The sequence below is a fragment of the Aulonocara stuartgranti genome, assembly GCF_965226115.1.
Source record: "Aulonocara stuartgranti genome assembly, chromosome: 22".
NCBI classification, from domain to species: Eukaryota; Metazoa; Chordata; class Actinopteri; order Cichliformes; family Cichlidae; genus Aulonocara; species Aulonocara stuartgranti.
The window spans coordinates 28,143,703-28,171,484 of record NC_138957.1 but is presented as its reverse complement, the minus strand read 5'-3'; the positions used below and the strand labels follow the sequence as shown (position 1 = coordinate 28,171,484).

The 27,782-nt window shown below is 42.4% G+C and overlaps 2 protein-coding genes across 2 annotated transcripts in view; one reads left to right on the top strand and one right to left on the bottom strand.

Moving 5' to 3' along the window:
- myo1g (myosin IG) overlaps positions 1-2,688 on the top strand; it is a 69,135-nt gene extending 66,447 nt beyond the window's left edge. Inside the window, exon 23 of the mRNA XM_082521306.1 lies at positions 1,376-2,688. Coding sequence (XP_082377432.1) covers positions 1,376-1,538 — 163 coding nt within the window. The 3' untranslated portion in view covers positions 1,539-2,688. The remainder of the gene's footprint in view (positions 1-1,375) is intronic.
- Positions 2,689-13,115: 10,427 nt separating this feature from the next.
- On the bottom strand, positions 13,116-21,325 carry LOC309698457 (cyclin-dependent kinase 5 activator 1). Its single transcript, XM_082520904.1, has 3 exons — positions 20,059-21,325; positions 19,796-19,960; positions 13,116-19,121 (listed from the first exon to the last, which is right to left on the bottom strand). Exon 3 carries the CDS (start codon positions 18,983-18,985, stop codon positions 17,993-17,995), a length of 993 nt encoding a protein of 330 aa, XP_082377030.1. The 5' UTR covers positions 18,986-19,121; positions 19,796-19,960; positions 20,059-21,325; the 3' UTR covers positions 13,116-17,992.
- Positions 21,326-27,782: the final 6,457 nt, after the last annotated feature.

Here is a 27,782-nt window from a genome sequence, read left to right as displayed (position 1 = left end):
ATTTCAGGTGTTTCTCCTCAGATTTGCACCAACGATTGCCAGCACTGTTGCATAACAATAATTATGCAATCTTCCCAAAAATGGGACTTTATCCTTTATGATTTCCAGCCATATTTTTGAAGACGACCATGCAGTCTGGGGAGAAGATGACACAAACACTTTGAAACAACACATTCGTCTGTCTTGCCAAACTAACCTCAAGCTTGCCAAGTTGGCTTATCTTTACAAGCCAGCCTTTATCATCAGTCACATTACCAATATTCAGAGGCATCCACAAATAGTCATTATGTAAATATTGCCTTTCATCTCTTTTTTAAAGCCATTAACTTGAATTGAAACTGAGAGTGTTTGCTGATTGGAGAAGGAGAGAATACATTCGCAAGAGAAACATTCTTACAAGCAGGAGTCTGAGCCTTAAACTCCCCTGGGCCTCTGACTATGACGTAGGTGGATTCAGTGTTAGAGTCTTTATAAGCATGCTGCACAGATCCAGCCATGTGCTGGGCCAGCTTGTGTTTGGTGGAGCAGCGGGGTCAAGGCAGCCACGCTGAGGCTGCGGGATCCCCAGGGGTCGAGGAGGAAGCAGCGACTTCACAGTGGATCATCTTCAGCTGACTGTGCAGCAGCCGAGCGAGCCCGGGCACACTTTCATGCCCCAGCTGTCAGCAGAGGGGCTGGATACTGCTTTGATCAGGAGAACTCAGCAAACAGCCAGGTGTTAGGTGATCAATAACAAATATTTTGTGGTGATGCTTCAGTTTTGGGTTTTTTTCTTTTTTTTACTTTGTGACTTGCTCTGGAAATGTTGTAGTCTTGTTGCGGTAGACATTCAAAACACACTTCTAAGAGGAGCAGACTGCAATTTTGGTATCCCAAGATTTTGGATTAGCAGCAATTAATGCAATGTTCCTAAAACCCACACACCAGTGGGCAGGTTTGGGACTCTTGAATCTTAGCTTGTGTAGACCTGTATTTTAATGTCTGGGTAAAAATGAAATAAAGATCAAAGTTAGTTTTATATCTGTGCATCTGGGAATTCAGTCAAAAAAGGCTTAACAAAAAGTCTGTCTCCAAGTGAATCAAAAGCAGCTTCATACTTTCGTCTAATATCCAAGATAATATATAAGTGGCAATAAAAGTGATTTCTACAGCCCGTATATGGACATGGATGGATGTGGACATGTTTTAAACCTCCTTGTAATTTTCCCACTGAGCAATTGTGTCTGAACATCTTCTGCTATTTAACTGACCAGATCAATATTCCAGCAGTTTAATGAGTGATCCTGGTCCCTGTAACCATGATAACCATCAGCTAATCACGTATCAGTTCTGGCAAAGTTATTGAAACCCAAATGTTTGCGTTGTTGTCTTCCAGGGTGAAAAAAGTCCAGTTTCCTGTGAAGGTTTGCCGTTCAGGTTTGGAGATTCACATGCGAGGCAAGCCCAAGAACATCTCGGTGGAGACCAAAGCCGGTCAAACCATCGCCGATTTCAAGAAGAGTAAAGACGGTTTCATCCTGCTGGTGCCCGCTAACTAACAGTCCCCCAGTCAAACCATTAACAGCTACACCTCATCAACATCTAAGGAGAAAATATCAGCCACAGACATCCCAGCTGGACTTTAGCAAGAATTTCTTTTAATACATATAAACAATTTTGCAGTATATGAGGATTTTAAAGTAGTAATCTGAGCATTTTTTCTGGGAGAATCTGCTTTCTTCAGCACGCAGAGGAAACTGAAAGCTGAAATACTTTTATATTCATTTATAACACATTTATATGTATCGTACTGTTTATGCTTTTTTGTATTTTTATGAAATATAAAGATGTTTTTTTAAGATATGATTGAAAAAACAGAAACAAAAAGCACTTTTTATGATGATAAATATGGACATGTTTTTGTGTTGTAACACACCGCTGCCTGCAGACTGAGATAATTATGTCAGAAGTAATAAAAGGGGAAAGAAAAAAGACAGTGGGGGAAAATTCATTATTCAATGTTTACTTAAGTTCTCTGTATGTTAGTGTTTCTCTCATGTTTTGCCACATGAACAGAGTGAATGTCGACTTTACGCAGTATTTAAAACCCATTAAAATGTTCAGCCTTAAGTGGCTTTAAGGTTTCCCTGCAACATAATGAATCAGTAAAGACGCTTCTATCCGTCCTCTGAGTGGCAGCTATGAGCCCGCGTCCACAGAAAACTGGACCCCGTGACGCAGGAGCTGCTTCCTCTCTCATCCCCTTTCCTGATAGTTAGACTGATAAACACAAACCAGCACTGGAGAGGTCATTTAAATGATTTCTGAGGAATGAAACTGAACATTCCTTGTTTATTTATTGTGCTATCTGGTTGTCCAGATATGTTTCTTTTATTGTGAACAAACTCACAATGAAACCTGCTTTTATACAAACGTCTTCTATTGGAGTCTTTTACAGAACTTTAAATAAAAGTACGGCATTAAATAAAGTGTAAATTTGTCGTCTCAGGAGAAGCCGCACTAAACTGAAGCCCAGCTTGTTTATCATGGTTAAAGCTAACCAATCATAGAAAACAAGAAACGTGTGATTAAATTGAACCTTGTGTGTTTCTACAGTGCCGTTGAAAATCGTGCTACCTTTGCATTGTTCACGTTTTGAGATTTGTAGAAACAATAATTGTGACAATAAATGTTTTTTTACATTAATAATCATGAGTGTTTTCCAGGTCTAACTAACAGCAGCTGCAGATAAATTTGAGCTCTTTTGTGTAATTCTTCCCAGAATATTTACAATTGAAGAACAGATAAACCATTTGGTATGAACCAGATTTACGGACATGCTTAAAGAAAATGATCCTTTAATAGTAAAGATTGCTGCATAATTGTCATTATTAGTCCTTTAGTTTGTTGTCTCAATGTTTGATGCAAACTGTCCCGTGGAAGGAACTGATACTTACATAATACAAGTGGTAAAAAAATAAAGCCAGTACTATAAACTACAGTTCCTCTGGTGGCCACTCAAGACTAACTCCAAATATGAGTTAATCCCCACAGACTCCCATGTTACAGCAGGAATAAACATGTTTACAGCCTGCTACAAACATGGTTTCAGTCTCTGTAGCTGATTTACATGCTTATAACAACTGAACAGGGTTTGTTGTTGTTTAGTCCCGGAGGGCTTTTTACATAACCGATCATTTTAAACTCAATTAAGGCGAACAGTCTGTGACTGAACCAGACCTATCCACTTTGTTTGAGATATTTTAGATGTATTATCAGCCAAAAAAATGTTGTGTGGCTTACTGTACTAACAAATGACCCAAGAAGTCTCTGCTTCAGTTTCACATTCTGGTGATTTTTAAACTACCAGTCAACACACAATTTATACCTGCAGCCAATGCTAATTAAATTTGATGTTGGTTGATAACTTAACATTCTACCTTTCTGACTCAAATGAAAATCAGCCAGTGGTGCTGATACCAATACAAATACTTTTAACCTGTAAAGGCAGCTTGTGTTACATGATTTATAAATGAATCATCATCAGTTAGCAATTTCTTTTTGTGCCAGCCTCTAAAGCACTTTGGCTCAGCCACTGTTGCTTAAATGTGCTACAGGCTATAAATACAATTCACATGACAGTCAGCACAAAAAGGTTTGCACATTTTTCACAGATTATAACTGATGTATGTTTTTTAATTTTCCAAAGAAAAAAATGTTTAACACAGTTCAGTACGCTTCATACTAAGAGGGTAGAAACAAAGCATCCTATCAGTCCTAGCGCTAGCATCGATCAAATACCACTACCAGTGTTGGTATCGATATAGATGTTTAGATCAGTCTGCCCATCTCTAGGAGGCAGGTGAGGCCACAGGTGGTGGCGACTGGACTGATGGCGGTCTCAGTTTCTTTTCATAGTGAAGGAACAGACGAGCGGAGAAGGGAGAGACAGAGGTCTGGACTGACTGTGTCTTTGTCTGTGCAACTGATAAGTAAAGTGAAAACCAGTAAGCACAACCATCGCATGTGTTGGGTCCTTGAACAGATGCATCCCGGGTGTACTCTTAGGAGAGATGTTACAAGCATATCCCAGCAGGAGTTGCCCCGGGGAAGACCCAGAGCATGCTGGAGGGATTATATCTCTCAGCTGGCTTGGGAATGCCTTGGTATCCCCTTCAGATGAGCTAGACGAGGTGGGGGGAGAGGAAGATCTGGGTTTCTCTGCTTTGACTGCTGCCCTCACAAGCTAAAACGTCCATCCTGCATGGATGGATGCACAAACATAACAGTGTCCCTCTTTTATACATGCCCACTATAGAGTGGATTTAAAACAGCCTTGGACTTTTTTATTCCTTTATTATTCCTTATTCTCAATGCAACTGCAGATTCGGGTGTGTTATGCTAGTAGCAGCTAATGTAGCCTTTAGCCGAGATTAGCAGCAGGTTTCCAAAGAAGGACAAGCAGACTTTAATGTGGAAAATTAGATTTAGTGTTTTATTGCAAAAGCTTCATTTCAAACACAACAAAACTTCCACTTTCTTTTAGTGAGGTTTTAAATACAGTTACTGCTCCACTTGTAGTTTTTTCCCCCTCTGAGCAAATATGTGCGTGTCTCTGTTCACAGTCTGAGATCTTAATTCTCTGATGTGCTGCCAGTTTTTATCTGTCTCCACGGTGACCTGTTAGTGCGACTCGGTGATGTCCTGCCCTCGCCGTGACTCCTGCTCTTTGACGCACACCCTGCTGTGATTCCCCAAATCTCAGTGCTACATAATACTCTGAGAGTACAGATGTGTGTGTGTGTATTTTTCATGAGTAGGATCTGCATAATGTGGAAGGAGAAAATATTGTAGCTCTGTAAGTTACACCAAAGTCACCAAAATCGTCCGTGATGCTGGACCAGGATGTTCACACCTTCTGAATACTGGGTGGAAGTTGGAAAAAGCATGTCTTTCCTCTGATTTAAATCCGTGTTTAAGCTTCTGAGTTCTTTATAAAATAAATGACAATGATTTGTTGCCCACATCATTGTCTCAGAAGCTCAGAAAAGCAATGTAACTGCTTTCAGGGTACGCAACATATAAAGATAACAGCCAGTAGCCGATGATGAGATTTACGCCACTGGGACCCAAGCAGACTCGCAGACATCAAATAAGCTCAAGAGACGGGGAGTATTTTGAATAGTTTGAACTGGACCGTTTCCTGTCCAGTCCTGTGTGGCACGTGTGAGTGAGGACACCTGTGGGAAACATCCCAGCCTAATTCTGTTCAAACTGTTTGGACCTCATGTGTGGAAAGAGCCTTTCAAACTTGTTTCCAAAAACGTTAACAGATCACGCTGCTCAGCTATCACTAAGCGAAAAATAAATAATGCACTGTTAAAGTGTATTTAGGGAACACTGCAAATTAAACAGCTAGTGAATGTGAAACATCAAAAAGTCGAAAGCTTGCTTGTTTTTTTTCTCTTCACTTCAAAGTGGTGCTGGGACTACAAGGCTGTCTTGACATCCTGTCTCAGGAGGTTTGATGCCAATTCACACCTTTATTCTTGCAACTGTAATGACTCTCGCATGACTGCAACGTGACATTAACGTGTGAACGATCCAGAGGAAGTTTAAAACACATAATCTTCCTCTGGGAAATGGGAGCTACAGGTATGTGAGAAGTTCTAAAGAATAAAACAGCTAAATAAAGCGACTAATAACTCAGGCCTTGTAAAGATAAAATATCTGGTGGTGTCATAAAATGCTGTATAGTGTTTAGGGGTTTGAAAAGTATTAAAGCCAGACATATATAACAGAGAGAGAAGTTCATGGGGCATGGAAACAATAAAGATGGAAGAGGCATATCTTCTAGAGGGCAAAAACCTGCTTTTTAAAACTGATTTAAATTAGTTTTTGTCTGGTAATTTTATACATGCAGTTTTTACTTCCCTGTGACGAGTGAAATTAAAGCTAATTTAGATGATGCTTCAAGGAACTGACAAAAAAAATGCCATGTTCCTACCTGACTGAAGACTTTGTTACACTGGGGGAATTGGATTGTTTTTCATGCCTCGCTGCTATCTGAAGCAACACACCTTCAAGACGGTGCAACTTTTTGTGTAGTTTTATTACGAGGTGGTTTTGCTCAGTGCCCATTTCTCAGTGGAATAAATAAAAACAAATCAAATAAATATTGTACAAAACACAAGGCATGATTTTCACTTTCATGTGCCATAATACAGATTACATGAAAAGTAGTGAAAGAATCATTTAGGTTGTTAAATAAAAGTCATTATCCTACGTAAGAAAAGTTTAGCATCAAAATATGCTTAAAATGCCCAAAGTAAAAGTAAGTATTATACTACATTACTTCACTGGATCATTATTATTTATTTATTAATGTGTTTAGCACTTCAATGAGTGATGAGTGAGTCTTTTTGGTTTCTTCTCTGAACCTCTTGTGAACTTTTGACCCTCAGGTTTTATTAACTAGGTGACCGAAGTCAGCAGCTTCTTCTTTCGCGTCTCGTTATATTGAGATCTCAATAATCAAAGAAAAATTAAAGTAAGCATGCAGCAGAAATCACGGCCGTCGGCACACCTCAGCCCTCTGCCCTCATGCTGCTATTTTCACAGCAAATTGCACTTAGTAGCAAAACAAAGTTAATTGTAAATCTAATTTCGACTTTGAGTCTCAGAAAATGAGAGAATCCCAAGGTCTCTACAGCTGCAGAGGGAAGATCAGGCAACTGACCGAGATTTGTTTACCAAGATGCCACGAGCAGCGCCTCAGCGTGAGCCTCAGACTCATGCATGTTACTGTGAAAGCTCTGTGTTTCGGCGCCAAACGAAGGCCTCCAGAGTTTCTGTGTTAATCTGCTGTCGCTCCCGTGGATGAAAACCACAGCTCTTCTCCCAGTTACAGCTCCACCAATCACTCGCTGGAGGCGGCTGTATGTTAGAAAACAGAGATTATATGCTGCATTTGTTTGTGTGTAATCCTTTAATCATTCATGTAAAAGCAGTGATTTATCAATTACGTGTTAGAGCAGCATTTGAAGCCTCTCCATCTCCGATTATTAAGTGTGTTTCGCGTGCGTCTTCGATCCATGCAAACACGTTTTCAGAACAGATGAACAATTAATTATCAGATCATATTTTTGCCTCACCAAATCAACATCTTTTTCACAAAAGCAGAGTTGAAATTCATAGTGCTTCCCCTGCTTTTTGATGGGTTTAGCTTAATGGCATCTTTTCCATTAGCACAAATGCAACAGTTATTTTCTCAATTGTTTCCCCATCACAGTCACAGCTGCTGCTGCCAAGCTTTTCTTCGGCATCATTTTTGCAGTCATTTTCCTTTCTGACAGCTCCAATCACATCTCTCCTCGCTGTGAATAAAACCCAATCTCGCTGGCACAAACGCAATACTGCAATCAGCCATGTGGTTAGAATGTAGATCGACGCTAACAGCGTTTCATCTGATGCTTGCTTTGGATTATCATGAAGTTTCTCAGTTTCTTACAGCAACAGTGTGCAAACAGGATTCTTCTACGTCTAATCTAATTTATCAGGGGTGGCAATTGTTGATGCAATCACTTAAACCGCCGTGCAATTCCATTACAAAAAGACTGGCACCTGGTCCGTCTCTCTTTAGAGCTTAGCAGCCCTGCAGTGAGGATTTGGTAATGAGTTGGAGAGGATTTACCAGTGGGAATATAACGTGTCCCAGAGCTTCTGTGTTTTTTCCCCTTAAATCCTCTCAGTGCAGAGCAGCCACTGGTTTGGTGAGCCCTGCAGGTTTTCCAGCATCCCTCCATCAGAGGAGGTCACATGCTGCAGATTACAGTAACATGAGGGGGGAGATTGGTTTTTACTTTGGCTCGCTCTGAGCCAGCATGCCATCAGCCCAAATGCTTACTAATCAGGAAACGTTTGATAAACCACAGCGACCAAACACAGGGAAAAAGAGTCACATTTTATGTTGTTTGGGTAGCTTGCAAAGGTTCAATATGAAGAAAATCTTCTTCTTAAACTGTTGCTTTTTTTTCTTACACTGACTTTCTTGAATGGTGCATCGATAGTGAAGAAGCAGGTGTTCGTGTTGAACATCACCAGACAGGGTCATGTCTGCAGTGCAAAGCTTTATTTTTAGTACTCTTTGTATTGAGACTGACATGTCTCAAACTGAAAAATACGTGGTCAAAGCAGACAAAGCAACTTTAAGTGGTGTGCTTGTTGATAATACGCAGTATAAAGGCAGTTCACATACTGTATATAAAATACGGACATGGCAACCATGATGTCACCCTCTGGTTTCGAAGGTGCCGTGTTTGGATAAAAGTGGAATCCAAAGTAACAGACTAGAATTTTACTGGATAAGCGCTTCATCCCGCTCTGGGACATAAGGAAAAAAGGTGCATCAAACTGGCTCCAAGTAAGGTCTAGCCTCAGAATTTTACCAGAGGACAAACGTTATATTTAACAGAAGTGATGTACATACTTTTTGGACACATACTACCACACAGTCAGTCTTATTTGTCATCTAATCCAGTTAAAAAATATTCTAGAAGTCACCAACAGTGCAAATACGATGGAATTTGTTGCACAAAGTCGCAATAATTTTGGCTCTGACTGCTGTTGTGACTGTAGCATTAATGACTAACCTCGTCTTGTGGATGGGGTCATTGCAGATGTTCTCTTGGTTGCACTGAAAGCAGTTTAGCCATTCTAGGTCTGCTAATGTGTTTATATTAGCTTAACCGTAGCGCTATAGCATGCCACACGGTGATTTTACATCAACTAGCTCCGCTTTGCTAACCTCCAAATGTCACTGCTATTTCCTTTTCCATCTTCATTCATCCAAAGTAATAGCAGCGCTGTTCTGGGGGGTTGTTTTGTTTATTTAAGTCAGAACACTTACTGCCAATTTCTATTCCTGCCTCTAAACCTCATATATCCTATTTTTTTATGGATGTCTGGACTTCAAACTTTATTGCAACACCTAGAAGAACAGCCACTCTGATCATTTTAATGGACACAAAAGAATTTCCATTCTACAGTAGGAATCCAGTGGGATTTGAGATTACAGTTATTTCCCATGATTGAGGAATTCCCAGTGAGAGCGGATCACAGGCTTGCATTGATTAAGTTAGGGTGGCTGTGGCTCAGAAGGTACAGGGAAAGGTCGGTGGAATGATTCTCTAACTACTCCAGTTTACATGTCGACGTATCCTTGGGCAAGATAATGAACCTCAAGTCGCCTGTGATTGCATCCTTAGACGAGGCAGTTAGGTATACAAAAAAGTATATGAATGTGTGTGTAATTGGGTGAATGAGGCTTTGAGTAAAAAGCACTTTGAGTGCCCACTCAAAGCAAGCTGCCTTATATACGGATAGCTACTCTAAAGCTAACAGTCAAGGGCAAAAGATGTCCCTCGGTAGTTCATGGTATGTGCAGAAGGCTTGGAAATAAAGGATGTTCTGTTCTCGTACTGCAATCTAGTGCCAGTTAGTCCTAGTCCTACATGTGCACCAGAACTGTTTCATGTCATTTTGTCCATTTGACCATTAGCAGGAAATAATGAGTCGGTTGGCTTATTTAAACACTAAACAAACAGCCTCCCCATTCAGTATTAATTAGTGTTGACGCCAGTGCTGTTTATAAGTGGTAAATTGGTAATTACACTATGACGTGAACACGGCATTGAGCGTTGAAAATGACCCCTGTGTCTAACATTAGTGTAGAGTAGACATAACTGATATAGCCGCCACAGAGGATATGCTTGTTCTTGTAAACAGGGTTTTATTATTATGACCACCACACACTAATGTGACCTAATTACCCAGTAATATGCTCCTTGCCCTTGCTTGCCAATAGCTGAATATGCTGAATATACAGTTTGGAAAGCAACTGTTTTGCTCTTCGTATTAACACCTGAACATGTTTTCTTTTTTAAATATGTACTTAAAGCAGGGACTGAGGCAGAAAAGTGCAGCACAGCTCGGACAGATAATGTCTTTGGAGACCATCTATGGGAAGAATGGCAGCAGGGTTTTGGTGCATGTTGGTTCCCAGAGGACCGATAAAAGTCAGTGAACAGCAGCCGAGGCTTTGAAAAGCCCCAGGGAGCTCAGAGGCTCTATAGAAGAGTGACACCGGGAGGCAGAGAGCTGGTGATTTGTGTCCTCCGAGGACAGGAGAAAGCTGGAAAGGACTCGGTCAGGCCACGGCAGCCATCTGCAGCGAATCCTCTCCATCTCGTCTCATCTGTCTTCTTCCTTTTTTTCTTATTAAAGCACCCCAGGCCTCACCTCCCTCACCTCTTTGCCCTATGAGGGGTCCCCCGTGCCGGCCACTGACCACCGCTGTGTAGTTTTCCCCGACTGCCCTCTCACCCTCGCATTGTGAAGAGATAATAAATGACATTTAAATAATCATTTTCTAGTATCATCGACAGGGTGACATAGTGCCGCGCCAAGTAAGCTTCTTTCACCGAAAACTCATTTCTCAGTCATAGTTAGATGGAGAACAGCTGTTACATGACAAAAGCTAAATATATGCATTTAAAAGGAAAACCCATGTGTTTGTTAAGAAGCACTTAACCATTTCTAGCTTTGGTAAAAAGTAAGAACGTGGATTAAACACGCCATAACGGTGCCACTCTCATTTAGCCACCTGTTAGCAAACGTCTCCTCTGGGACATTTAAAAGCTTTAAAGTAAAAAAATGTAGGGTTTTATTTTCATGGCAGACGTTTGGACTCACTGTAAAAGGAATAGCAAAGGAAAGACCTCAGTCACAAAGGCTTAGAGTCTGGTCTGCAACTCCTTGGTTACCACCCGTTGCTATGGAGAAATGTGTGTTCTACCAACAGGTTGGGGAGTGGTTTCCGGCAGTTGCTAGGTGAAATTAGTCACAAGGTTACAGTGCTGTGCCAGAAACCTCTCCAGTCGCTACCCGATTGCCTGTAGTTTGCATGAGAGATGCCAGCTTGTCTAATCAGTCACACAGTGAGGAGATCAAAGAAAAGGCCATTACACCGAGCGTTTGACATAAACTAGTGTTATTTCACTATTTTCATATCATTGTATGTTCAGTACCAGTGCGTGTTTTGAGCTATGGGTGTATTGTTGCCAAATGCTGTGGTCTGACTGGTCAGATCTATTTATTCGGATCTGAAAAATTGGTTTGAAAAAATAACTAAATAAACTCATCCAAGGAAATTACTTGGTCGGTGTGGAGGGTTGCATTTAGGATTGGTGAGTCTGAAAAATGTTTTATTGCACAAAATAATCACACGGACGCTTCCAGTGTGTAAAGGCCTTAAAAGCTGCATTTCTTTTTTGCATAAATTTCTATTATATTTTTAACCTTCTTGGCTTTTATTTGGGACCAAAGAAGCATCATAGCCACGTGAATTAACTATCAATAATAAAATGACAGTGTGACAGTTTACAAGTTTCAAAGAAAGTGCAGTGACTAGTGTGAAGACTCAAGTGGTTTCTCATGCCTGTCATCTTTAGCTTGTAGCAGCAGACTACAGAGCACCACCCGAGGTCAGCAGTCTTACAGCCTCAGGGAAGAAGGTCTTCCTCAGTCTGGGGGTCCTGCTTTGATGCTCCACGGCCTCCTGCCTGAGGGAAGTGAAACAAACAGTGTGTGTGCTGGGTGAGTAAGGTCTTTCAAGATGCAGAAGACACTTTTCCTGCATCTGCTGGAGTTGATGGTGGTGGTGTTGGACCAATCGTCAGCAAAGACTTATCTTCTGCCATGCCACACAGTGATGCAGAAGCAGAGGAATCCTTCACCACACATCTGTAGAATACGTTAAAGACTGAGCTCCCATGTCCAGCGAGCCTCAGAGAACAACACGAGTCTTACCGTTTCTGATCTTAATCGCACTGTTTTAAGTTTCACTATCACTTGGTAGTCTTCGCTGCAAACTCCAGGCGATGGAAGCATTCTTCGAGCAACCAAAACAATCACACAGGGGTTTTTGGTGCAGCAACCATCACCAAGAAACAACAATCCGCTCACCAGCTATTGAGGGAACGTGCATTTTTCCCTATTGACCTGCGACTGCCAAAGGTTTGGCAACTAAACTCTTAGCCTGTGTGACTGAGGCCTAGAACAGGCTAACGATGGCTCAGTTAAATGTTAGAAAGCAAAACAGTCTAAAACTTCAGCTCAATTTATTACTGAGCCAGCCATTAAAACGCCTTTAATGGCTTCTGCTAGGGTATCTGATTCAATATTACCTTTAACAATAACATTGAGCGGACGATGCCTATGATTGTTTTTTCCCTCAGTGCTGTGATTTTGTGCCAGTTCGAATATGTTGGAGCTATTGGAGAATATTCTACATATAAAGTTCATGTATGCGGTTCATTTATGTAACTATTATTATTAGCTAGTAACAGTGCACCAATTCGAAGGTGTCCTTTTCTTTTAAAGTAATGTAAACGTAACAAGAAATAAATGTTGTAGTTTCTGAATCAAAATTTTAAGAAAATTTTTAGAAAAATGCAAAGTTGTGGGAAGAGAAGCAGCTAAGATGTAGAGATATCGGTGTGTGTGTGTGTGTGTGTGTGTGTGTGTGTGTGTGTGTGTGTGTGTGTGCGTGCATACGTGCATGTGTGTGTGTGCATACGTGCGTGTGTGTGTGTGTGTGTGTGAAGGCAGCCCGAGGCAGACGCTCTGCTGACCACAGCTACTAAATCAGCAACACAAAACCTGCTTTCCTCTCTGCGTTTCTCATTTTAAACTCATGTACGCTTGCAGAACAAAGCCGTCTCAGCTCTGCAGCACCAACTTTGTTCTTTCATGTCGTATAAAAATCTTCTCATCGCACTCGGAGGAGAGCAGAGGCAGCTTCACATCACAGCAATTCCACCTGTGGTAACAGAGGAAAGGGTGGCAACTGAGTGCAGAGAAATGCTCAGATGGAGCCCAGCCCTCACTGACAGGAAGCCAAAAGGCCATCTGCAGCGCAGCGCCATTGTGTGTCTGTGCATTAAGTTTTTTTCTTATGTCCCACATGAATTTACAGCCAGCCTTAAGTTAGCTGGATTGAATGCAGAGAATATATCATCATGTGCTGTGTGGAGGACAAAGGCAGTTTATTTAAGTGGAAAATGGGAAGCAGCAGGTTTGGATTTCAGCTCAATACTTTATTAAATAATCAATATAGTAAACATCATCATCGTCATCATCATGAAAAAGGAAATAAACAACAAAAAAAAGAAAAAAAAATGAAACAGTCACATTTGTTTTTCTTCAAGTTTTCCCCATCAACAGTATTTTCACTTTTAGAGAGACGCACACTTGAGTGGCTTTACAAAAGTCGCTCGAGGTGCTGCTTCATCTCGGTGCGACAGTTATAAAAGATGTCTGAGGAAAGTAACCATGGAAACTCAGGAGCAGCAGCAGCGGTGGAGGAGGAAATGGACTGGACAGTTACATATTTATCTCTGGACTAACATCTGTCCACTCCTGGCACAGGAAAAGACGCAGAAATAAAGTGAAGTTGTGGTGAAATTTTAACGTGTTGTTTTGCATCAGAGAGGACGCAGGCCGAGCCGGAGCCGCCTGCGACGACTGCTGCACGCACAATGGACGCCTTTGTGTCACCAGCTGGTGCATCGATGAGAAAAGCCTCTAACTCGATCAGTTCTTTACGAATTTAGCAACAAGACAGGGGCGAGCTCGGGTTTTAAAAAAGACTCCAGATGACCACATCTAACTTAGCGAAGTGACAAATGAAGCCTGGTGTGAGAGTGAGTCACGTGACACGCTTTGATCTTTCAGGACTTTCGAAAAACGAGCTTTTCTGTTTCGTTAAATGTCTCTAGTGTTTCTGAACATGAGCAGACCATAATGTTGATCGTTACACCTGCAGCCATGAGAGACTTTAATACTGACGACATCGTGTTTCCTGTAACCAATGAGATCCAGTTTTAAATTACCATAGAAATTCATTTAAAACATCACACATATCCAACAAAAGCAGAAGTAAAAAAAAAAGAAAGAAAAATATCTAAACTACCTGGCTGGCATGCATGCTACTACACAGCAACACTATTTGTTTTTGTTCATTTTTTCATTCTTAACAGCTCTTTTTGTTACACATCCTCGTATTTACATCATCAGTCTAAGGCGTGCCATTGAAATGACACACCAACCTACAGCAGCACTGAAATAACACAGCTCACAGAGCTGTGGCAGCTTAAAGGATAAGCAGTGATGTACTTTCCAGATTTCTTAGTGTCAACAGATCAAATAATTATTGATACGCAGCAGCTTAAACACAAACACATGCTGCTTAATTTAATGAACATAGGCACTGTAGTTTTTCTAACTCGAACCCTGCAGCTGTAAATTCCCCAACTAATTTCCTCCTGTGTCATTGATGTTTCCTATAAACTAAAGTGCCCACCCCTTTTTCATAAAATAAAAGTATACATTCACGTCCCGTCTTCAGTCAGAACCAGCTTGCAGACAAGTCTGAAAGCGTAAAAACCCAGTCTGATGCTTGTTGACAGTAAGAAAAATAAAGAACAATACCAGACTTATCTTTTAAGTCTTTTGTAACATTGTTCACAAACAGCCAAAGCCTCCTGCAAAGAGCCACCTGAAATATTCTGCAACTCTCAGTTGCCAAAGTCCCAGACGGAGGTCCCATCTACAGAGCGAGGTCCAAACTGCACTGTTTTATCACGGTTAAATCACAGGCATCGTGTGTCCGCCGTCAGTCAGAAGCAAGAATCCGCTCGGGACGCATATCGGGGGGTTTTGATTGGATAAAACAGAATTACAGTTCCAGCTAAAAAGCGAGTTAGTTAAGGAACAGCTATACAGTCCAGCTGCCGACTGATTGGACAGATGTGCTGAAAAAAGGGGCGGGGGAGGTGTTGCCTTTTTGTTTAGGGTCAAATTCTAACGATCAGGCTGATATAATCGTGGTTCTGTGCTGTGTCTGTGCTGCTACAGAGAGTGAAGAATAGGCCACGTGTAAGAAAAAGGCCTTTTTCATTAAAAGAAAAGGGTCGCGATGTGCTCCTCTACTCCTCATTTCTTGCTGATGTCAATGAGATGATTTAATTATCACCCAGGTCTGCACGAGCTGCATGGTGGAAGCAGATGTTGCCCTTAACTTTGACCTGCATGCACACGCAAACACAAACCAAGCCGGTGCCAACAAACTGGCCCATTCTGCCCTTCCTCGTCCTGACAATGGCTGGCGGGTGCGGGGTGTCAAATCTAATGAAACAGGCAGGGAACAACAGCTGAGTGTGTGTAGGGAGGGGAGAGGCAGGAGGGGGTGAGTTAAGACACAAGTGTCCTTGTTAGAGACGAAACCAGGCCGCAGAGAGAGCTGCGCTGACCTACAAGTCCAAAATGGCTGCTGGTCAACGCTGTAGAGAAAGCGATGTTTCACTACTCGACTCTCCGAGCGTGACTCACCACAGTCGCTCCTCTCAGGCTGGCGTGAGCTCATGCGAGACCCCTCAGGAGAGCAGGGAGGCTCAACTCCAGTAAGCTTGGATGAGCTGGAGTAGGCGGTGGGGCAGCCTTCACTTTGTCAGAGCTGGGCTTGAAGGCTTCACTCGAGGGGAATTGTTTGCTTATTTCTCCATGTTTTCATCCTGGGTTCCCTCTATCTGTTTGATTGGGCTGCAGGATTAGAAGATGCTCGTGTATCGTACGACCTTGTGGCCGAGAATATAGCGAAGCATCACACCAAAGTGATTGCCACGTGGAGAAGGGAGGTGGAGCACCAAAACCTCCAGATGCCCTGCTACAATAAGATTAAGGCATTTCCACTTCACACAATAAGAAATTTTTATGTTTTAAACAGCTTCTTGGTTCAAATTCATCATAAACCCCCTCAAGAACCCAAAATAAGGGTCACAGGAAAGACTCTGAAGGATCTTGAAGTGATTAAAAGAGGAGGAGAACAAAAAGATATCTTTTTTTCCACAAACATTTACCTTCTTTATGTAAATGACTTACATTTTTCTTTTAAAAACACGTTTTACAATTAGACATACGCATCAGCGATGAGTCACAGACACACATATAATTTTTAAAGGAGCATAAGCCCAAAATAAGTTGGGAAGCCTCTTCATTTTTCTCCCCCAAACCCTTTAAATATGTGAGTTTATCAACCTTGATTAAAAAATCTAAAAGAATCCATACGTCTAGCGTTTTTCTGAAAATTTGAACATTTGGGCTTTAATCGAGCTTTTATTGTGCTGTCAGCATTACAAGACGTAGCTCTAGTTCACGGCGGCCATGAAGTCAAGCTCAGCCGCAATCTTGGCAGATTGGCTGATTTTAACGCAAGCCCAGATCAGCTGATTGCTCAGCCGTTACCCTTCTACAGAGCCAACTTTCTATCTCATATAGGGCAAGTCACTTTGCAACCCACTTCCACCCCAGCTCGTCCTTCCATGCTGTGTCTGACTTAATAAATATCACGTCTGCTGCCGCTGATGCCTGCTCTGTTCTCAGCTGGGTCTTGCAGCTGCTCTCCCTTCCTCTGGCTTCCCCTGCATGCATGTGAAAGAAGAGAGAGCTCCCAGAAAAAAAATAAAAAGCCACCAAATATAAATTACTGTAGAACCAAATCTTCTTATGACTACAGTGGTTCAAATGCAGTTGATAAGCCCTTAAAATCTAAAAACAATGAACTTGGAGCTCATCTGTGACCCATCACTGACATGCACAGTAAAACACACGAGGACCAGGGATTAAAGCCACTGAAGCACAAATGCCAATGGCTTCATTCAAGGGAATAGTCGAGCGGAGGGAGGAACATGAGAGAAATGAACTCCCAGTTCCTGAGAGCCTGTTGATGGCAGATGAGGATGCGCAGGTGAGGGATGAGAAAGTGGGACAAATTCAGAAGCAGCAATAACAAACGCCTTTCGTCTGTCATTTCTGCCTGGATGGCCTCTGGAAAGATTTGCTGCCTCCACCTCGGACCCCAAGCTGCACACGTGTGCCACACATTCACGCAGCACGGAGAATAAAGCACACACAGCAAAGTATTTTAATGTGTGTGTGTCTATAGTCCTGCCCAGTCCTGCCTGGGCTGGATTAGCCACTGAAGGTCTGCAGGGCTGCCGACCGGACAAGAAGGGGGAGAGGTTGACGTAGGGGAGGGGCAGCAGTAATCGGCTAATCTCATTAATACCACGGCTGTTGGTGCCCTGTCAACAAGATGCAGGGAACAAAGGATGGGGTAAACAGCTGATGACCTTGGCTGCCGTCCAGCGCACGATGCCTGCGCGCACAGCCATGCATGCGCTCGCACCAAACATGCCCACGGTAAACGCATGTTCGGCTTCCTCCTCAGGGTTAAATGAGACTTTAACACACGGAAGAGCCGCTGGCAGGTTTGAGTGAGTGAAGGGAAAAACAAACAGCAAGTGTTCCCTCAAAAGGCTCCACAAAAACACACTGCCTGTTCGTTTTGTTTTACTGAGCAAACATGGACGTCTCAGCTGTTCCCATCAGTCTGAACCGCGGGCACTTGAGACGGCGGAGGATGTCAAGATGTTGCTTTGTATTATCCATGAAATTTTCATGTGGACTATGTTGTCTGAGCCCTATTTTCTCTTCTGTCACTATTGGGAAAAAAAACGTGCTTTGCGTAAGGTGATGGCATCTCCTTGCCTTGTGCATACAGATTGATAATGTTAAGGTGAGGCTGTGCAGATACAGAGGAGTAGCTGGGACGACTGGGACCAGACACGGAAGGGAGCAGGTGGACCAAATGGTTAAAGTAAACTCACAAACAGCTGTAAGCCCCACTCAACCAGTTATCTGTGGACAGATGGGACAATGGCAACAAGCACAAATGCAATGATTCAATACTTCTGTGTAATTCTTTTAAGATAGGCCTTCATAGAAGAAAAAGGGGTGGAGCAATCTGCATGACAATTATGTGTGTGTGTGTGTGTGTGTGTGTGTACGAGTGCATGAGTGTACACAAAGGCATGTGGTCAGCGAGGATGGGTGCTCACCGATCAAGCACCCGGCTATAATCCTGAGGGCCACAGCCTCCTTCGCTCTTGAGTTCAGCAAATACTTGTGTGAAAAAGTGCGGGTCTGCATTGATGCGCAGCATCTTGGAGCTTGTGGCGTCGATGATGGCGAGGCAGCGGTCCCAGAAGGCCTCCTTGCCCGCCTCTACCAGGAAGGGCTTAAGAGGGTATGAGATCTCATTGCCCATGTAGGAGTAGGACAGGTAGAGGCAGGTGAGCAGGATGGCCTGCAGCTCGTGCTCCGACGCCACTAGATCACCATCCACTACGTCTCGGCACAGCATGTAGACGAAGACCACGTTGGCCGGAGTAACGAAGGCCTGGTCCTGCCAGCCCTGCAGCAGCAGCGAGCGGTCCACAGCCCGCAGCCAGAGCACCGGATCGGCCGGAGACAGGTGCTTCAGGCGGTAGCAGCGACAGCACAGGAACTCCCCCAAACAGCGGAGGAGCTCGCTGGTGGAGGCCTGGACGATGACGCGCTTCGGAGACGAGGTCACCGTGCCCTGGGGGACTTTTTTCACAGAGGAAAGCTGCTGGGATTTGGTGTAGCCATATCCATGTCCCTGACCCATCCCCAGTCCGTAGCCGAGCCCCAGACCCAGACCGGCTGGGCCCTCGTAGCTAGACAGGTTGGCACATGACAGCGACTTCTTCACATTCTCATGGTTGAGGTGCAGCACGGGATCCTTCTGGTAGATGTTAATGTTGTTGTTGTTATTCAGAGGATCCCCGAGGGCCACCGGGCCACCAGAGCCTTTCTTCGAGTTGCCCTTCTTCTTTGTAGAGGCCACAAGTCTCTTCCATGTGAGTGCTGGGAGGAAGATGGACTGGCCCCTCTTTAGCCCGCGGTCTTTTTGGCTGTTGAGGGAGCGGCTGCTGAGGCTCGGGTAGTGGCTGAGAGAGCCGGGACGGTTGTCATAGTAGCCTGATTTGCGAGAGCTGGGTGATAATGATAGTACGGTGCCCATGGTGAGTCAGTCAGTGCTTCACAGATTATACTGCCTCACTGGTGATGAGGAGGAAGTTTTTCCTTTTCTTTTATTCTAAATATCCAGGAGGTGTGATCTCATGAAGAGGTGAGTAGTGCAGGCATGTCAGAGAGTGCTGAATGACAGAGACAAAAAAAGGAAAGAGTTTAATCTAATGCAAAGTAGAACGAACGTAAACAAAGCCAACTAATCCCACAAACACATCATCTACTGCCAAATGACCCGGTGGCTGACTGTAACCTCTTTAAACTCATCTTGTGCAGCCAAAAAAGGACTCAACTGTGCATTGAATTTCAGAGGAGATCCCAAAAGCGCCTCCAACATCCTGGAAATGTTGGGTAAACATCATGAATTTTTGCAGTAATTAAACCATTTTGGGATAAAAATTCACTGAGACTAAACATCTCTGGGGAGCTAATTGAAACTGCTGGTGCAACGCTTATTTAACGTTTAACATATTTAGTCAATGTGGATTAACACCATTTGTTTCAACCCTTAAGGGCAAAAAGCTCACAGGATAAACTGGTCTATAAGGGGTTAACCACCAGTCTAATTTAATCTCCCTCCAGATTCCTGGATTTTAAACTATTAAAGGGATTCCTCTCTTAATCAGCAAATGCTTGAACCAACATGGTGAATATATAGCACAGTGAGCACAGAATGCACTTCAGGCTGTTTACAGAGCTACATCTGGCTATTCCTTGCTTTAAACCTTCTCTTTGGTTCAAAGAGATGAAAAATGTGACAGCAGAACCAGAAATGTACATGACTGTCCTCAGAGCAGCTCACCTGCGTTTACGCGCAGTCCAGGTACGAGATGATTGCCCGCTTGTGCGTTCCTGCCGCAGTCCGCGACGGTGCAAAGATGAAGACATAGGCTATAGGAGCGCAACACATGCACTGATTCTGCAGCTGCAGAAAATAACCAAGGACCAGAGCGAGCGGGACTGTGATCTGAGTGCAGAATGAAAGACAGAAAGTCACTCTCGCAGAAGCTTTGACCTACTATTCAAAGATGCCAAGTGTGGTGCAGGTGTCATCCTCTGCTGCACCTCAAAAGAAGGCGAATGTGAAGCGTGACTGCATTCCGATTAATTGTCTGTAATTTGCTTTTCCACGAGAAAAACCCAAACTTTCACAGAGTCGGAGTCCTTTCAATGCATTCCATCTCCTCAGCAGAGCTGTGCGTAAAGTCTCCTCTGTCTGACTTCTCCCGGTCCCGGGGTCGGACTGAAGGCGGTGCTGGAGTGTCCGCACACTGCGAGCTTCAGTCACCTAATGACCAAACGTCGGTCGCGGTGGCCAGACCTCTAAGAGGACTCTCACACATTAGAGACAGAGCAGCCAGTGAGCTCACGGAGCGGCTCGGCACACACCGCCCCCCTCCGACACAGACTCCTCCTAACAGCGCTCGACGGCCGCGCGCGCGCGCGCACACACACACACACACACACACACACACACACACACACACACACACACACATAATCAAGATTCATCAGCAGCACAATGCATCCGATTGCTTAAATATGTGTTTTTTTATAGTATCTGCGCAAAAAATACATGTTTATATCAGAAAACAGGCTATAGTATAAGTCATATAAGTTATAATTATTAAAATAAATACAAGTGACGTTAAAATATAACAATTCAAGAAACATAAAATAACCTACTGTGCAATTTACGAAATGATGCAGAAATTAAATAAGTACAATAAATAATATTTTTTTAAACTATACGGATAAAATACTTAATTAAAAAATTATGGGTATTAACATTTAGGCCGCTGTAAACTAAAAATATTTAAAACTTTTTGAGATAACATATTCAACACATTAAGTAGCTCATCTGGAGGCTTTAATTATATGTCCTGATTTTTATCAGTGATGCTGCGCTTTGACACAAGCTTAAACCTTCTTTCTCAGGTTGAATTTGTGTGTTCAAGATATCTGAAATTTGTGATGAAGCTAAATTGCAGAGAAACAGCAGCACAGTAAGGCAAGTGCTACTTTATTGGTCTATGTGGCAGTGCAGGAGCAGCTGTAGTATTATTTGTTTGTAAAGCAACATTTGCACAAATGTTGTTGCCAACTCTGCGCAAAGCAGCACTTCACCTGCTGAATGATGGGATTGTCTAATAAACGCTCTCAGCTACATAAACCGCAAATGGTGCAGAATGCATTCGGGCCAATAAAGGTGTAATGACTTGAATGAAGTTGTATAATAGTCTCCCAGAAGCCTGGAGAAAAGTGTCAAGTACAGGAGGAAGAGGGGGCCTAAAATTATCGGTTGGTGTTGATTTATAGGAACATTAAGGCAAAATCGTTAGATTAAATGTCCTCCTCACAGATATATGAAACTGCACACGAAGCACATCCCTGAAGCCTTTGCTCCTGTTTACTATTTTTATTGTATTTTTCTGCCTTGTTTCTGCTGCAGTGCGATTCCTGCTGGTCATGATAATCTTTTTCGTGACATTCCTCAGATGAATAACCCTTTGGACACAAATCAAATCACAGAGAAAATGAAATATCAGACGATGATGATGAAATGACAGTGAGTAACCTATACCTGCGAGGGTTTACTGTGGGTTACAGTGAGTAAGCCTCCCTCACGTGGAGGCAGGTCTGCTGGTATTATGCAACCGTCTTCATGTGTCCATCCTGTATTGCGGGTCATTTGTCAGCCTGAGCTGTTGCTCATAAGAGGATCAGATATATTGTTTGGAAGGAAGGATGATAAAATATCTTCTGTTCTTCTACTGTTTGGATCTATGTGTGAGGAAACGAAGTCACGTGCAGAATAACTTGTACAGTTTTTGTCTATCTTTGTCATGAAGCCACGTGCAGTGAAACCAAATGGTTTTTTTTTTAGTGCTTGCGAGTATTAAACTAGAACAAAGATATAATTTACTAAAGCTTTAGAAATCTTGAATAAGTATTGTTTTTAGATTTTGTAAAATCCCATTGAGTCTTATTACCAACTTCCTAATAGTTACAACTGCAGAACTAATGCCTTATTAACTTGTTTTACTGCTTCCTTTTATAACTTTGTATCTTTAAATAAAATAACAGTTCTATAAAAACTTAGCATTCATAATGCATTGACCACTGAATACAACAAAATATACCTGCAACCTGAAAATGTGTTTAATTTTGTCTTTAAAAAGATTTCCTGTTGCAAAGTGCTTCCACGCATTTGTTTACCTCACTCTTTAATTTTCCATGCCAGGGACTCAGAGGCTTTCCCTGGCACTTTGGCATCAATGGAGAGCTCAGGACTTTCTGGGAAAACAGGATAAATTTAGACTGTATCTCAAGGATTCCTCAGAGATGAAGGATTGCAGGAAACCAGAGTTTTAAACAAGTAATAATAGGCCAAAGAGATAAGGAGGGTGCAGAGGACGGGAAGCAGGCAGAAGATAAACAAGTAGTTGATGAGTGAAGACAAGACAGAGGTGAAGTCTTTGAAGTTTAGAAACACTGGTAGATGTTACTGTTAGAATGTGACCGCATATTTGCAGAGAGGTGATTCTTTTCCTGGTGTGGTTTAGGTTTTTTGTCCCCTTAGATTAAATTCTATTTCTTGCGAGCCACGTCTGTGTGTCCCCCACACTGACCTGTGTGTGAAATTAGGATTCAAACATAAATGGGTATACATCAAACCAACAAACACTCTTTGATAAACTCCCTATCAGAAAACTGTTTTTTGGCAGTTGTGGGAAATCACAATTCAGTTGTTGCTTTTGTTTGACTGATATTTTTTAAAGATTTATATAACATGTGTGTGTAAGCTTCACTGTAAATGTCTTGGACCTGATGTTTATGAAAAGGATGTGAGATTGCAATTCCCGGAAGATGTCAGCTCATATGAAAAAGAAGAAAGTGCGCTTTACCTCTACCAGCTTTGTGATTTTCACAATCACACAAAATACAGTAAACCATTTTCTAATGGGGGAGTTTATCAAATAGCCTTTGGTGGACTTTGATTTTATTACTCTTCACCTTCCATGGTGAAGCGTAATAAAACAGATCAGTGACAATGGAGGAAATCTGGAGCTTCAACTGGAAAACAAAATGGACAATTCTGACTTCTTTGGCTTTACTACGGCACATCCCACTTACTTATCTTTGCGCACGGGATAATGAAAGTTTGAAACGAAGCAGGAGCTGGCAGCAATGTGCTCAATGAAAGGCCCTACATCAAGGAGTGATTCGTTCACAGAAGTAAGTGCATGCTTGGAAACGCTTTGGCTGAAATGGGCAAACTGGCAGGTGTTACAAAAGATGGCTGTTCAAATCTGTCAGGAAGAAATGTTGCTATTAAGTGGAATGAACCCAAAAGTGGTATTTTCATATTTCGTATTTTCACAGGCAGGTGCTGTGTGAGTCAGTGCCAAAAATTAACCATGTTGCTCTTGTTGTAACTAAAATAGTTAACTTCATCAGGAAAAGATCGCTGAATCACAGTTTGAAGTTTTAGAGGAGCATGGTGACATAGGCTACCACACAGCTGTCAGGTGGCTCCGCCTGGGCAAAGTGCTAAAAGAGTTTGGGACCTGAGAGCAAAAATCTGAGAGCTTCATAAGAAAAAAGGGGAAAGACATTCGACATCTCAGATGCAGAACGGAGGGCTTTCATTTGTTGTTAATAATGTAACTGTCCTTCACAAATCCACCTCAGACACTGAAGCTGACTTTAATTCACGTGTTCAAACCCACAGCAGACTAGTCTTATCTCACTGAACAAGAAAACACAGGATAAAAACTGCAGATGAACAAGCAGAGTAACATCAGGTTCCTTTTATATTCTGACTAACCTGCTTCCATGAAGAAAGTTAATCAGAGTGTAAAATGCTCTCTGCTTAGGTCCACAAATAAACACATCAGATAAATTTAGCTGCCGACCACTCTATCATCCAATTAAAGCTGTGAATAGCTACAATCCTGCGCACGGTAAAAAGATTTAGCCCTGACACAGAGGTTTGTAACTCTCACCAAGTTCAAACAAATATTGAACTGAAATATTGAATCTTTTAATACATTCAATAATTTATCTTGTTATAAGGCCAGTGAATGTTTGCTTGGCGATGAGAATAAAATCAAATCATATGTTTGTACACCAAATACGGCCTGTATCATCCACTGTCCATAATCGCAGTGAATGGAAAAGGACGTCATGAGTGCACAGATGGGGAGTTTTAACATATGAGGAGTTCAATCTTTTCAAGGACGGCTACATCAGCTTCTCAGAGAGGAGAGTAAAGCGGCAAAATTAGATCACCTTGATGTCTTCAAATCTGTCAAACAGACTCTTCATTCCTTCCCTCCGGTGGTAAAATCCCCCAGCTCAGCATCTCTGAAGGACAAAAATCCCCCAGAGACAGTCAGGTCAACAGCACATCGCTTCATTTAATGAAAGCAGATCTCAGCTTTTCCTCCACTAGTGTTTTAAGTTCCAGTGTTTAGGTGCCCCAACTAGAAGATAAGACACATGGTAGTTAAATTTCTAAGAGGTTAATTAGATCTTTTTCCAAAGAATGAATATAAAAGAACTGAATAATGGTGAAAGGGATAACCACAACAAAGGACCTCTCAAAAGTTCTTTTGGTTGAAACCACTCACCTGATTGATCATGAATCACTTTTGAACCTTGCAGAATGTGTCTAAAAGCTTGTTTGGCAGCTTCTCTAACAAGCTGTCACAAAAACAGCCCTCCACTGTATTTATTACTGACTCATCCTCCAGAAGAGTGAAGGCTTAATAAGATAAAACTCCCCGACTGTGCACTCGCAGCATCTCTTCATGGGTACAGCAAATGTTCACTGACGCATGAAGGATTTTGTGTTTGAAAACAAGATTTAAAAACAAAATCCTGACCCACTCGGCCCATCAAATAAAGAACAAATGCTTTATAAGAACCAAACTAAATCAACTACATACACGTATTAAAGGAATAGTGCAACATTTTGGGAAGAAGCTTAATTTGATATTCCTGGGAGCTCACTCTGATTACTGAGCCCACTCTCATATCAAAACTAGTTAGCTCAGCTTAAAGACTGGAAACATGTGAACATGTACATGTAAAGTTAAGCATCATTTTTCAACACGCAATGGCATTTTGAATATTTAAACCAACATTGTGATCATTTTCTGTGAATTAAACCTTTTACCCAACAGTCTCGTGGCCTCCCTGAGTATACGCTGTTCTAAAGACATTAGCTCTTACAGGACTAGTTTCCTGGAAAATTCAATACAGTTTAAAATATGAGTTTTCCTTATTGTTGTCTCTGAAAAGCCTTTCCTGATTACCGTCTGTCTTAGTGAAGCCTTCTGCCCAGATACAGAGGATAAAGATTGAAGATCAAAGTGTCGAGTTGAGTCCCCGTGCATAATAAATCTGAATTTAATCATGGACAAATTTGGCACATTGTTTGAGAGCATGACTCACCACTATTGTCACAACAGCAGCAAGACTCTGTGACACCACAAAAGGAGAGCGCTGATGGGAAATGAAAAAAAAAGAAGAAGAAAAATACAGAAATGGAGGAAAAAGCAACTACACGCACCAAGATTCACACATATTTCAACAAATTTCATACAGCGTGGCTCTCTGATGTAGCTCCATGCCAGAATTCAGAGTGTATGAGAGGGGAAGATGCTCTGCACAGTTTTTCATATTCGAGGTTATGTGTGTGTGGATTATTCAAATGGTGTCATATCACATGCTTAAAACCCAAATAACAGACGGAGGGAATAGTTTGAGTAAGCAGAAGCTGTCGTCTTCTGGCATAAAGCCATCTTTGTTTTCGCCTCTGTTTAGGTTTTATGTCAGAGTGAGCCAGCTGATTGGCTGCTCGAGCTGTATAGGGGAGATCTCCTCATTCAACAGACACACATGCACTCTCTCTGTCTCTGTCTCTCTCTCACACACACACGCACACACACAAACATTGTCTATATCTTTGTTTAATTTCCCGGAGGTTCACTCTCACCTCAGACCAGGTCTTCATACTCTGGTTATGATTATGTGAACTTTTTTGGTCCCCCAAAAAAGGAGGCAGGTTCCCACAATGTGACTGTGTAAAACTGATTTTTGTACCCACAACATGATTAGCACGCACACACTTACACACACACACACACTGCTATTCCTTCTCCATCCTCATTTGCTCTGCTGTTCTTCCCTCCAACAGCTGCAGGACTCTCAGCATCTCCTGCACAGCTGACCCGGATCTACTGACAGCAATGAAAAGAGCTGTTGTTGTCCACTGGTGACTCCTCCCCACCCGCTCCCTCTTTTGTATCCCTACACAAACAGACATACACACACAAGCACACGTGCACAACATCACTTTACAGCAGCAGGAATCACAAGCACAGACTTGTGGTGTCATCCTAATCCCCATTTATGGCGTTTTACTTTGTTGAACCCTCAGATTAAAGGTGGATGAAAGGCTCGTAGCTGCATCTTAGCTTTTGCCTAAAAATCTTTGAACTGTTCCCAAAGTTCCCTTGTTTTGAGCTGCTTTTCCAGAGGTCTGTCATTTTTTGTTGTTTGACCTAGATCCATTATGCAATTGTGATTTGTACTGTCATGTCCCACATTTTGCAGCAGGAGAGGAAGGCGGGTGCAGTCAACAAATCGTTTCCTGTCAGTTTTCTCTCTCGCTCTCTCTCTTTTTCTTTTTTTTTTCTGCAGCAAGGCTTCAGTTACAAAGAAGCCCACAAGCTGTATTTTGTTCTGCTCACATCAAAACACACAGTGGATCCATCTCGTCTGTCTGTCACACACCCACTGATCTTATTTTATTTATTTAATTTCTTTAAAAGACTTACAGGAAGGCTGTGAAATGAAGCCTTCCTGATTTCTTTTCCTTTTTTGTAGCAGCAGAGCTCCCTGAGTTGTTTCATCTAAGTGTTTCTTGGTATAATTATGGCTCGCTGGTGCTTTTTGTCATTCATTTGCGTTGAATACTTTATAACGTAATGGCTTGTCTGCGTGCTACAGACCCAACTGGCATTCTTTCAGGCCATTTGAGTTCAGTCAGTTTGTGCAGCAGCAGCACCAGCACCAGCAGGGGCAGGGGCACTTCAGGTTGGAAAGGATCCCACCCTGAGCTCTTTAAGGGACAAAAACAAAGCCAGCCGCATCAAAACAAAACAAATCAAAATGAGAGCAAGTAAAGGGATGCAGACATGAGGGAAATGAGGGCAGGGACTTCACAGAAAGGGAGTGGGTGAAAGGCGTAAAAAGGAGGACACAGACAGAAGGGAACAGCGGCAGGAGAGAGATGGATGGAGAGGATAAAGGAGGGCGAGAGTGAGAGGAGACAATAACGGGGGCTGCAGAACGAGGGCACAGACGGTCAGAGAGGGACGGTAAGCTCAGCTGTGGCTGCTGCCGAAGTCAGACTGGTTCACCTGATGACACATCTGTCGGTCTGACTCACCCAGACTCTGTAATCTCTCTCTTAGAGACCTGCAGGAAGCAGCAGACAACACACTGGGAAAACACAACACACACCGCAGATGGATTACATGATGTTTCAGGCCAGTTTTCAGGCCTATATTAAACAGCAGATATCCATTTGTGTTGTCGTGAAGGAAAAACAATAAAATAGGTTTTTGTTTGTGATTTGAACTCTTTTAACTCAAAGCTGAAATGCTCAAATTCAGTCAAAGGTCAAACAGATAAGTCGATTATCTGAAGATCAGAGATTCCTGAGTGAATTCTCTAACAAAATAACTCTCCTTATCCTTATCTCCAGGCTGCAA